We start from the raw sequence: 13,823 nt of genomic DNA on the forward strand, positions 1-13,823 counted from the left end.
CTTTCAGGGTCTGGGTTGAAAAATCTGCAGATATCCTAATTAGTTCCTCGTATATATAATTTGATTCCTTTCTCTTGTGGCTTTTAAAAATCTCTCCTTATTCTCTATGCTAGGCATTTTCCTTATAATGTGCCTTGGTGTGGATCTGTTGTGATTTTGTACATTTGGTGTCCTGTAAGTCTCTTTTCCAATTCATTCTTCATGTTTGAAAAATTTTCTGATATTATTTTGTTGAATAGATTGTTCATTCCTTTGGTTTGTGACTCTATGCCTTCCTCTATCCCAAAATTCTTAAATTTGGTCTTTTTATGTTATCCCATAATTCTTGAATGCTTTATTCATGGTTTCGTACCATCTTTACTGTGTGGTCAACTTTCTTTTTAAGATTATATATTTTGTCTTCATTGTCTGAGGTTCTGTTTTCCAAGTGATCTAATCTCTAGGTTATGCTTTCTGTTGAACTTTTAATTTCGTTTATTGTTTCTTTCATTTCAAAGATTTCTGGGTTTTTTTTCAGAACCTCTATCTCCTTATTGAAGTAATCTTTTGCTTCCTGTATTTGCTTATGTAGCTCTTTATTGAAATGATCTTTTGTTGCCTGTATTTTCTCTCTTATATCATCCTTTAATTCACACAACATTTTAATTGTTTACATCCTGAACTCCTTCTCTTCTGTTGTGCCGGCCATGGATCCTAATAATGTAGTATCTTGGTTTGTTGGCGGCACTTTCTTCCCTTTTTCTTTTAATGATGCTCATGTGTCTTCCCTTCTAGCACTGTAGATCCAAGGCTTTACAGTTTTTACCCTATAGGCTTATAGTGTTTCTGCAGGTTTCCAATATCTCTCCTTTAAAGGGAAGAACAATGTGAACAGATCTCAATACAAATGATATACAACCTTAAACCAAAGAGCTGCTATTAAGACATTAACAGTTTTGTCACAATATACAGAAACGGTACCTTGAATTATTAGCTACAGTATAAACAGTAGGTTTGCAAAAGGGTCTTCAGTTTCTGTTGGTGGACAAAGAACCAGGGATGAGGTATAGGATGAGATGTTGGGGTAGGAAGTGAGGATATAGAGTATTAGATCTTAGAAAGCATGAAAGAGGAATCTAAAGAAGTTGGTGAATAGCAGAAGAGAGAGAAAGTGATTTGGGGGAGACAAGTAAGTGGGAAGACAGTAGAGTACAAAAGACAGACAAACATAAATATTAGGAAAAGTAAAAAAAAATGTAAAAATAGGAGATAAAAGAATATACAACACCACTGTATATGCTATTTAGACATCCGAGTCCTTAGTAGCCTAATTCATGAAAAGTACTTCTTTCATAAATGTTGGGGATGTGAGGACCAGAGGAGAGAGAGAAAGAGAAATCCCAAAGGAAGATACAAGGATTGTTTTTGTTGGAGATCAGTATCTTTCCAGCTTCCCTTCTCATCTAGTAGGTGAGGTTGTCTGTTTTTTGCTCTTATCTCCACCCTCAGGATGGTGAAGATTATTAGGGTGTGAGGATTGGTCTTGGGAGTGTAGCTTCTGGAAGTGGGGTATAGCACTTGCCAGTCATCGATGGGAGACTGTACCCCAAGGATCTCCTTTGGGGCCCACTTTTGTGATGTGGGTGCCTGGTCTTATCTCCTTATATTTCCTGTAGACCTCATTATTCCTGGTCTCTAATTTAGTCTCTAAACTGTGTCTCACCCACACCCTCCCTTTCTACTTCCCAATCAGGAACCTTTTTCTCCAGAGTCTTGTGGGATGTGCTCAGGGGACTGTGCACCTGTCTCAGAGAGCTGTTTTATATTGGGAAGTTCAGGACCTGGTTTTGCAGACTTCGGACTGACTGCATAGCCGCAGGCACTGTGCCAGGTTATCGGGCTGCTGGGAAGAGGGTGCAGTTGGGGACTTTTGGTACCTTGATTATGTTTCTAAACCTCAGCCAGTGTTCCAAGTTGGGAGTTGCCCCAACTAGAGATGGCGACGAACGTGTCCCAAGATGGAGGTGGCTGCTTTCAGTGATGGGGTATCAGATGAGGTGGGGCTGAACGGTGGTGTTGAGTGGTGTGTTCAGAGATGCAACTCTGTGGCGTGCAGTATTGTGGCTAGCGGCTTTCATCAGACCCAGTGCAATGTCCCCAGGTGCAGGCTACCGCATGTAGAGAACTGTGGCAGTGGTTGCAGTGCCCCAAGATGAAGGAGACTGGAGGAGCCCATGTTGGTAGACATGGGTCCACACAGGTGTTACCGTCAGGACCTGCGCGGGTTGGTGGGCAGGAGTTCTGCATGGGTGCTGACGCCGGTGGTCCTACTTGGGCACCTGCAGGACCTGCATGGAGGAGTGGTCAGGAGTCCTGCATGGGAGCAGCTGTCAGGGGTTCTCTAATCATTCGCAGAGAAACGGTATTTCCACTACTTGAATCCCAGCTCCAGGAGTAACACAGAATGCAGCTTCCCTCTAGCACGCCATCTTGGATCTCCCCCTTGTTGTTAGTTTTTATTCATAATTATAAACTTAACTGTAATCCAAATAGAATAAGGAAAATATGGGAAATTTTGTTATTCATTTTTGTTAATAATCATAAAATTAATCCAGCTAAAATATTCTGCTTGTATAATTTGCCTTTGACCCAATAATCATGCTTACCTGTTTTGTAAATGTCATATTTTTATCATTTTCAAGGCCCTAGCTGACTTCCTTTTGGTCTTTTGCATGTTCTTCCAATAAATGAAATTACTGGGAATTTTTAATTCATGTGGAGACTGCCCTCTTCTACATCTGCAAATGTCACCCTACATATAGTCATCCCTTAAATCCTAATCCACATAAGATTCCTCACTGCTCTCCAGATAAGCCCTGTGCTCTCCAGATAAGCCCTGTACTTTTTTTTTTTTTTTTCATTTAATGTCTGTACCCTTATTCGTGGCTTTGTATGTTTAGCTAAGAATGCCCTATCTTTACCCCTCAAAATTGTATGGATATTAGGTGTCATCTTCCTTCATGAATTTCAGCAATTAGAGTTAATGTCTTATCTAAAAGCCATAATATGTTATACCTCTCAAGGGATTTAAGATATTGTGCCTGGAATTATAGCTGTCTTTTGTCTTTTTATAGCCACACAGAAAGTTCCACAAAAGCAAAGTTGGTTTTCCAGTCTTTGTACTCTCTGTGATAACAAACAAGACACAAAATGAAGTGCATTTAACTTGTTTTGTTGTTGAATTGATAAACTTGGGAAGAATTTTAAATATGTATCACAGTTAGTGGCTAGTGTTAGAATCAAGGAATTTTCTCAGACTTGTATAGTTCTATGGTTTGCGTACCATTCAGTTTTTTTTTATCTGAAAAGAAGGATAATAAAAAATGGACTAATTGGAATCTTCAGGGATTAATCAGAATCTCTGTTTCTTTTTAGAGCCTGTTTAATAAATTAGTAGAACTCACTGAGGAAGCCAGGAAAGCATATAAAGATATGGTTGCAGCAATGGAGCAAGAGCAAGCTGAAGAAGCCTTAAAAAATGTGAAAAAGGTACCACACCACATGGGGCATTCTCGGAACCCCTCTGCAGCAAGTGCCATTTCTTTCTGCAGTGTTATTTCTGAACCTATCTCTGAAGTAAATGAAAAGGAATATGGTAAGTTATTGCATACCATTTGAATGACTTAAACTTTAAAATAATTTAATTAATTAAAATAATTTTGTATGTAACTTTCCATTCTACCTTTTGTTCTTACCTTTATTTTTTTTAATCATCCAAACATTTCAATAACCCATAAATTTCTAAGTTTTCAATTCTGTATAGGACAATGGGACATAATGGGTTAAAACTCAGGAGAATTTTTGAAATAGGCATTCTATGAGACCCTGGAATTCAGTCACAGTTCCAAAATCTTAAAATAGCCAACGTAGATCTTAAAAGTAGAATGCACCATACATGTGACCTATCACTAAGTAAATATTAGGAAGTTTTATTCTAATAATTTATACTCAGTTATTGAATTCTATATTTACTAAGTAAACTAAAGAACTGAATACTGCTGAGTCCAATCTTATAAAACCTAGACACATGACATTTACTTTGAATTAAATCTAATTGAGATAAAAAAGAAATACAGACCCACAGTATTTGTGTTTAATGTTTAACATTATTTACTGCAGTCTGCATTTCAGTAGTCTCCTTGCCTTGTTTTATAATACTTTGAACTCTTTAACTTCTCTTCCTTGAACTAGTTTCTGTTTCGTGTATCCTGTCTTGATGTTCTTTTTGTTTATTGTTTTTTGGGTTTTTTTAAAGAATAACTTCCTCCTTCTTTTTGGCATCTTGCTCTTCTTTTTCTTATGTTAATCTTATCTAAGAGTTTACCAAATAGTTTGTTATCACCTAAAATTTAATATATAGAAATCTGAGTCCCCATTTTCTTCCCATTCCCTTCCGTGGCTTCTTGTCTGTGATTGTAGCTAAGTGTTTGATAAATCATCAGGCCAGAGGCAATTAACAAGTTGTTTTTGGTCTTTAAGAATCAGTTGGTCATAGACAGATGTTACTTGCTAGAGGCAGCCATGTTTCTTTTGCTGAAGTGATAGCTAGTTAAAAATAAAATGAAGTAAATAAGTTCACTCCTCCCTCTGTATATATATTTAGTAAAAGGCCAAGTCTCAAAAGCAGTCTGCAAGATAAATCTATAAAGCAAAGGATTTGGGCTAATGACAGATAGATAAATAATCTCCATATGGGGATGTATAGGAAAAAAACAGCATGAAAAGAAACTCTCAAAGATTTAGTATCAGATTTAAACTGTTCAAAGATTGAAACTTGGTTTTTCACTCTCTGCCTAGGGGATTTAGGTATAATCAATTAATTTCTGAACCTCAGATTTCTCTTTAGGATAAAAATGTTTGAAGGAAATGTAAATATGCCATAATATTTTAAGAAATTTAGTGCTTTTAAAGTTTTTTGCATAATTGAATATATCTATAAATATATTTGCAAACTTTTTCATTTTGAGTACCCGCCCCCTGTGCTTAGTATATGGCAACCATAGAGGACATAGGATTGGGAGTGAGGAGAGTTGATGTGTGGAGCAGCAAATAGAACAAATGCTTTTTGAACTATGTAAAAAATGCTGTGGGAGTTCAGGTTAGTAAATGCCTCTTGTGGAAAAGTCAGGAAAGATTCACAAAGAAACTAACATTTAAGGGTGGATATCAAGGATGAGTAAGAGTCTGAGGGGTAAAAGAAAACACAATTTGAATAGAAAGAATGTTGTATGCTAAAGCATAGCTTATGCAGTGACTACAGGCAGCAGTGAGAATTCAGTGATACAAGATGACATGCATGGGTTGGGGTCAGGATGAAATGGTACTGGAAAGATAGATAAAGGTCTGTTTTAATCAACTTTTTTTGCTGCTGTGACTAAAGATCTAACCAGAACAGCTCTAGAGAAGGAAAAGTTTTATTTGGGGGCTCATAGTTTCAGAGGTCTCAGTCTATAGCACCTGGCTTTATTCCTCAGTGCTTGAGGTGAGGCTAAACATTATGGCAAAACAGTGTGGCAGAAGGAAGTAGTTCACATGATGATCAGCAAGAGAGAGAGTTCCACTTACCAGGTACAAAATATATACCCCAAAAACATGCCCCCAATGTCGACCTGTGCCAGCCACACCCTACCTGCCTTTAAGCTACACTTAGTTAATCCCACTAGGGGATTAATTCATTGCTTGGGTTAAGACTCTCATAACCCAATCATTTCTCCTCTAAACCTTTTTGCATTGTCTCACACATAAGTTTTTGGGGGACACCTCACATACAGACCACACAGGATTGGATCATGAAGGGCTTGGCTATGCTAAGCTAAGGGGTTTGAATCCTGTCCTAGGGTGATGGAAAGCCAGTTAGATAATGATATAGTCAATTCACAGAACCAGTTAGGAAGATATAAGGCATGAACTAAAGCAGTACTGATCAAATTTGGTAGTTTTTGAGCTAGAAGTGACAGGATGAATTCAGGGGAATGAAGATGTATCGTAAGGGAGAAAGAAGACAAGGATTACTCTGAGGTTTCTTCACCTTTAAGACTGTGAATGGTAATGTAATTAGCTGAGACTGAGAATCTAGGAGAAAATTTTGTTTTCATGAGGTAGAAGTGAGAATGGGAAGGATCTGTTCATAGGAAAGGCAGTTTTTTTTTCTTTATAAACCATGTACCTGACTCAAAGTGCCATAAATATGGTCTGTGTCAAAGTATAGTCAGTCTATGGGTGATACTCAAATTGAATACATTAATATGAGTAGGTTTCTTATTTCACTACAACTTGATGAAAATATTATACTTATAAAATACAAGTCAGAGCTGGAGTGTAATTAAATATTTTTATTTAAAAAATAAAAATAGAGGGGTAGAAGAGCTGTGTTTCATTTACTGATTCCTGGTACATTTTTGGTTCTATATTGATTTCCTGATATTAAAAATAATTTTAGATTATCACCACTGTATTATATAATAACATTTGGTACTTCAGAATCACTGTGTAAGCCAAGCTACACATACTATCAAACAGATTTTCACAGTATTAGGAATACATGGACTGATTCATTGCTTATATATGGAATTACATTCCCCAAAATATCTTAGTAACTTGCTGACCAAATGTGATATAAACTCTTGAAATCAGAATATTTTTGCTGGATATTTTGGCTCTGCCATCTGTGAGTTGTGAGTACTTGAGCTTAGTATAACCATAACCTGCCAACTGCCCCCTTCAAAAAGAAAAGAAAAAAAAAAGTGTAGATGATCCATTGATTTTCATGAATATATGGATTTTATATATGAATGTCAGTTGGTTCCTGTTGGTGTAAGAGCTTTTGCTTTAATTTTTAGTTTTTCAATCAATTTCTGAGGCCAACAAATTTCAGTATTTTGTTCGTCACTCTTTTTGCATTTTAAGTGCCATGATTTTGAAACAGTGTTTTAGCTTTTAAAAATCTGTTTGCTATTTGTAGAAACAAATTGGAGAAACATGGTGGAAACTTCAGATGGACTGGAAACATCAGAAAATGAAAAAGAGGTTTCCTGTAAGCACAGCACTTCTGAAAAACCTATTAAACTTCCACTTGACACAATTCATGTTAGTAAGCAGCCATCATTAGTGTCTGTAGGCAGTACTACCTCAGCTACAGATCCTGGGAAATCTACAGCAGGGGATAAAGAGGAAGTGAAGCCAGATGACCTGGAATGGGCCTCACAGCAGAGTACAGAGACTGGCTCTTTGGATGGTAGTTGCCGAGATCTTTTGAATTCCTCCATCACCAGCACCACTAGCACTCTTGTACCTGGCATGCTTGAAGAAGAGGATGATGAAGAGGAGGAAGAGGAGGAAGATTATACTCATGAACCTATATCAGTAGAAGTGCAGCTTAATAGTAGAATTGAGTCATGGGTCTCAGAGACCCAGAGAACTATGGAAACCCTTCAGCTTGGAAAAACCCTTAATGGTTCTGAGGAAGACAATGTAGAACTAGGTGGAGAAGAGGAAGCAGAAGCACCTGAGGTGCTGGAGCCAGGAATGGACAATGAAGCATGGACTCCTGACCAACAAGCCAATCCTGAGCAACAGAAGTCCAGTAACTACAGCTCTATGAACAAAGAACAATCTGATTCTAATTCTGCACCCCAAAATATATAACTCAGGAAATGTCACCCATCTCCCAACCATGTAAGGGTTGCAGCCATCACCTTTTATGCTTCATCTCAACATTTAGCACTGTCCAGTAGTTATATGTGTTTAATTCCCAACAAATATTTTTGTAGCTTTTATGTATTCGTTATGATCAATAGCTTAGCTTTTAATTAGCATCAAAGTGTCTTTCTAAGGACTGTGCAGAAAATTCAGATCTGTTTCACCTTATTTTATAATGAAAATAATAATTAAAAGAGAAAACCAAGTTTTAAAGAAAATAAATTTAAAATGCCTATTTAAGTTCATTTTGAAAGCTTAAGATCAAGGTTCTAAGGATAAAAACAGCTGTCAGTGTTTGTTTCATGACTACAACTCCTTCACTCTTAATTTGTCTGATTAAAAAGTTGGGGTTTTTTTGTTGTTGTTGTTGTTGTTTTAAAAAGAGCTAAAGATAGTCTCAGAAAGCTTAAAGGCTGAGGTTAATGAGTCCACAAAGTGTATACATTAAGAAATGGATGCAACTTTTATTTGGCCCATAAATGCTTACTTCAGAAGTCACTGATCATTATAATCCATTAAAGTTGTGATGGGCTAAAACAGAGTCTCCAGAATTTAGCAGTGATGCCACCAGGATAGATTAGAACTGGCTGGCCTCATTTGTAAAAAGTGATAAATGTCATTTATGATAATGAATAGTCACCCAAGATAGGACCTGTCAGGTTCTATCTTGAATTGCTTCTTACTTACCTCAGGAATGCTTTTGTACATAGTCTTATTTACATAAAGTTAGATAAATTTTGACAGGTGAATAACTGTAACTGATTGTATGACTGCATCACTTACATGTAAGCTATCCTGAAACGTCTATTCTGATATGTTCTCTTGCATGCTTCTGGTTCAGGACACTCTTGATTTGAGATATGGATTTGATTGGGCATTCAAACTTGTCCTGAGTACAAAACCATTTCATCTTTTGTTAAATATACATTTCAAGCCTAGCCTTGAGAACCTTCCACATAGCGACCACCATAATTACTGAAAGGAAAGGGAATTTTGCACAATTCATAACATGTATCCTGATAATCAAGGCTTAGAAGAGGAAGTTTTAGAAGAACAGAGAAAGTTGTTCTAATTGTGCTGAACCTATTAGATGACTTATATACAGATATATGCAGGTATTTTTTATTCACTATTATTTATCTCTGCCCTTCTCTAGGAGTGTGTGTACTTGCTTGGGAGAAGTTACACTTACTGAGCTTAATATTTTATTTGCTAGTCAATCATCACCTGAACTTTAATGATATCTACAAGTTTATGTAATGGTAGGAGAATTACAAATTATTCATTTCTCTGTCTTCCCTCTACCGCCTCCTCCATCTCCAACTGGCTAACATGCACATGTTCAATCAGCTTTCTACTTAAAAGCTCCCATAGATGCAAAACAGAGGAGGGAGTGTTATTTCCCTACCCTGATTGTATGGGGCAAGGCATTGCCTCACAGAGGTGGGAGAGAAGAGTTGGGCAGATTCTTTACTGAACTTATTGGGACTACTGTGCTAGTGTTGATGTTTTATAATGCTGGCACTTAATTACTGGAGAGATTAGATTCTTGGTTGATAATATAGTACTTGTGGCTTACGAAAGTTTAGGAGCGTTGCTATATAGAAAATGTCAGTCTGTCAGCTTTATTAGTGTGCTAAAAGGGGACATTATTATATGTCCTGTCTACACTGTTCTCCAGTATAGACTTCCTAGGCACTAATTATTCAATACTTAAAGGAACACAGCGTGTAAGGAATGAAGCCTCTGAAATAGTTATCATGGATTTATACGTGGCAGATCTTACTGTCTCTACACATTTGGAAGTGTTAGTTTGTTTAAAGAAATGATAGAGGATTTGAACTACTGACAATCTTAAAAGTGAATTGAAAAACTTTTCATACTTTTTATGATGTTAATTTCCTTTATTCCATGTCAGTGATTCAGATAACTCTTGATCTTGAGGTAATGGCTTTTCAAAGGTTTCTTATATTTTGTATCTCTTCTGAACAGGAATCACCATTTTAGATTTTTGACATTTGTATCAAAAGAGAAGTTGGAGAAATCTTCATAACACCAGTAATTTAATTTTGCTATAGACTTCAGAAGTATTTGATTATGTTTGATAAATGCTCTCACGCATGCAGTACCTCTTCTGCCAGCAAAACCAAGGGACCATAGCCTTTTTTATATGAGACAGGTCACTTCTAGAGGACAACCCAAGATTTATTAAAGAAAATGCTACTATGTTGAGAGTATACTTAAGTATGTATTAATGATGTCTTTATAATTTGTTTCTTTAAATTTTGAAATTTGTGTATATTGAACTATAGGCTTTGGATGAGGTATGAGAATCAGGAAAGTTTTATTTTTGGAAATTGTGTGGTTCACTCTTTGGAGACCTAGAAAGAGATCTCTTGGTAAGAGTAAGGGTTCATTAGCACAAGAAATAAAAACATAGTGACTTTTTTTCTTAGTGTATAGTTGTTTTACTGGCAATACTTAATGTTAGATTTCTATTTCAGTATATAAGTATATGAATTACAGTATGAATTACACTCCCCAAATTAGATTTCTGCTTCAGTAGATTTGTTTGCTGTGAAGATTACTTCTCAAAAGACAAATGTTCATATTAGCTTAATTTTTTGGTTTAAATATGTTTGTAAATGATGTAATATATTTCTTTTGACTAAACATGGAAAAATAATGTGTGTTATATTGAAAAGTTTTTACAGGCTTTGACTGGAGGTCATTTTTGCAGAGATGGTATTTTATATGCTTCCAGTATTTGAAAAGAATTAGTCAAAAGGAATTCACATAGTTTAAATATTGATAAATTAATATCCAAATAATGTAATTGTTTGATTTCTTAATAAGCTAGGGAAGGTGGGTGGGGTGGGAATTATAATGTGCAAATGAGTAGTGATCTCTACATTAATTTTCAACTCTTTAACATAAAACTGCTAAACCGTAACATATTGTTACTTTAATATATGTATAAAAAAGTATTATTGTTTGTAAAGCTGCTGTTGGCTTTAAAAAAATAAAAAGAACTCATCATGTAAGTATTTTCTGTATGTTGTGCCAACAGGTTAGAACATTAATCTGCTAAAAATTTAATTAATTATCTTTTTTGATTTAAAAAATTTTTCTGTGAAGTAATTTATTTGTCTTCTTCCTCCCTTATCCTTTCAGTCTTTATACACACCACAATATCAACCAAATTTTTTCTAATCTGAAACTGAAATCTAAATCTTAATGATAAAAATTTAAAATTTGTTGGCACATCACACCTTAAAAGTATTTGTATTATTTTATAATGTAATTTCCAAATATACCATATGAGTTTATAATTTAATGTCTTAATTATAATGCTCTAATAAAAACTAGCAACATTAGTTGAGTTATAATATGAAGGGATTTTCATCTTGCTTTTTTGCTGTATGAAGAATAATTGTTATCACGTTGGGGGTAATAACAGCTTTTTTTGCACTATGTAAATTCTAGTGGGGGTTCTTCTGTACTAATAAAATGATTATTGAAAAGTAGTCTTATCATTTCAGAATAGGTACTCACCCAACATGTAGAGTAGTGAAAAAAGAAAAGCTTAATTTGTAGAGTTGTTCAGTGCTCACATAGATTTGCCAAAGAATATTGTAAAATCTCTAGGAAGGTATTAAAAATCTCCATATGGGATGGTTGGTGTGAGCTGTGGCAAGGGTTTAGGGCTGTAGCCAGAGACCATCCTATTGTTAGGAGGCTCCTGAAGAGTCGTCCTTTTTTGTGAGTTCCTCTGTGCCAGACACTGTTCTAAGCCACTTCCCAAAAGTAACACATTTAGAGATGCCATTACTACTACTCACTTTTCAGAAGATGAAACAGTCATGGAGATACTGATTTGTCCAGGATCCCATAGATGGTCAGTAGCAGAACTCAGTTCCATTCCAGAGTGCTTGATTTTAATCACTGCTTTCTTGGGTCTCTGCACAAAGTGCTGAGGCTATACAAACTGAGCATACCTTCACTACCTTTAGGCATCTACTCGGTGTGAAACTTGAGGAATGAACTGATTGCTTTAGGGACTGGATTATTGAGCCTTACCTGATCACTTTCCCTAGAATAGTCACTGTCACAATGAAAGGGCAGGGAATCTGAAAGACTGGACTCTTCTCTATTCAGAAGCAGTAAGATACTTAAACTTTATTTCTTTTATGAAAATTTTGGTGATCACAAAGGAGGGATACATCATCAGTTGTATCAGAAATTTCCTTTCTTTTATTTTTAGTTATACATGAATGTATTTTGACATGCCATGCATATATGGAGTATAACTTCCCATTCTTGTGGTTGTACATGATATGGAGTTACATTAATCAGGTATTCATATATGTCTAATTCATTCTACTGTCTTTCCTATTCCCATCCTCCCTCTGTTCCTCCTATCTCCCCCTGTCCTCTCCAATGAACTGCCCCCCACCTATTGTGAGTCAACATCTGCATATCAGAGAGAGAACATCCAGCCTTTGGTTTGGGGGGAATTGGCTTATTTCACTTAGCATGATAGCTTCCAGTTCCATCTATTTACAACCAAATGCCATGATTTCATTCTTTATGGCTGAGTAATATTCCATTGTGTATATGTACCACATTGTCTTTATCCATTCATCTATTGAAGGGCATGTAGGTTGGTTTCATAATTTAGCTATTGTTTTAAGTCCTTTGGGTATATGCCGAGGAGTGGGATAACTGGGTCAAATGGTGGTTCCATTCCAAGTTTTCTGAAAAATCTCCATAATGCTTTCCAAAGTGTTTATACCAATTTGTAGTCCCACCAGCAATGTATGAATGTACCTTTTTCCTCACATCCTCGCTAACATTTATTGTTACTTGAATTCTTGATAGTTGCCATTCTGACTGGAGTGAGATGAAATCTCAGTGTAGTTTTAATTTGCAAGAAATTTCCTTCTTAATCAGTGCACTACTCCCTGTGTTTTTTTTTTCCCCTGATTATGATTGGTTTTTCCCGTAACTGACCAGAAGAGGGTGTGCATGGCACCTGAAAACAATCAAAAGCTACCATATAACATTAATTTTTTAATGTGGAGAAAGGAAGTATCCTGACCTATAGGTCTTGCCATGAAAGGTGCTTAGTTCTAAGTTTATGCTCAGAGCTCAGGGAACATGTCCACAGCATATCTTTTTAGAAGCTTTCTAAAACTAACACTATCAAAAGCCATTTAGAGTAGTCAAGTTGTATGACATTTCTAAATTAGCAATTCAATCAGTTGTTTTGGCTCAATTTGAGTTCTGATGTTAAAGACACCAGGCTTATCCCATAATAGGCATCAGTGGCAGCCTGTGGATTGCTGATCCAAGGCATACTCCCCTAGAACTCTCAAGCAGAAGGTTTGGAGAACTGGGAGATGGTTCAGTTGGGGCTGCAGTCTCAGTCCCCACCCTACTCTTTCTATATTGACACTTGGAGTAATTATGTATTAACCCTGGGGCAAGAAAAGAAATGTTTACTCTTGCAGAAATGGGTTGGGTAATTCTTTGACTATAACCAGTCTGTGACTCTACAAGTTTCTAGTCTGGAAACAGGACTGGACCAGGTAAAAATGAGCTGCATAAAAGTTGGAGGTCATAGCAAGTGTTTTTTATAACACTGCCGAGAGCCAAAGAGAATGGCATTGCAACTCGGCAAGCTGTGCTCCTCGAGTCCTGTATAGTATAGGCTTCTATGGAAGGAAAGGCTGCTTTGTCTCCTTGGATGCATCAAGAACGGCCATAGCCTTGAATGATACAGAGGGGAAAGGTAATAACCACAGCCTTGCCTGGGTGGGATTCTTGATTTGAGGCAGCCTCCGTGGCACCCTTATCTACCAGGGATAGAGTGGTGTCAGTGAACCCACTACTTACTTATCATGAAGATTCTTTAGGTTATTGTTTCTCTGTTTTCTCTTTGCTTAATTGAATTGGAGAATTTAACTGTTTGTAAACCCTCAACTTGAGAAATGTATAATGAAGTTGAAATTTAAGCAGTTAATTTTGTTAACTCTAGATAAAAAGAAATGAGAAAGGTTTGAAAACAGGAGAAATGTCAGAGG

The 13,823-nt window shown here is 36.4% G+C and overlaps 1 protein-coding gene across 2 annotated transcripts in view; it reads left to right on the forward strand.

The window, feature by feature from the left end:
• The window catches only part of Secisbp2l (SECIS binding protein 2 like), a 52,412-nt gene extending 41,151 nt beyond the window's left edge, over positions 1-11,261 (forward strand). For both annotated transcript variants that reach the window (XM_015480685.2, XM_048793470.1), the window contains 2 exons: positions 3,415-3,634; positions 7,001-11,261. In XM_015480685.2, the coding sequence (XP_015336171.1) occupies positions 3,415-3,634; positions 7,001-7,683 (903 nt within the window). In that variant the 3' untranslated portion in view covers positions 7,684-11,261. The remainder of the gene's footprint in view (positions 1-3,414; positions 3,635-7,000) is intronic.
• Positions 11,262-13,823: the final 2,562 nt, after the last annotated feature.

The sequence above is a fragment of the Marmota marmota genome, unplaced genomic scaffold (assembly GCF_001458135.2).
Source record: "Marmota marmota marmota unplaced genomic scaffold, marMar, whole genome shotgun sequence".
Classification (NCBI taxonomy): Eukaryota; Metazoa; Chordata; class Mammalia; order Rodentia; family Sciuridae; genus Marmota; species Marmota marmota.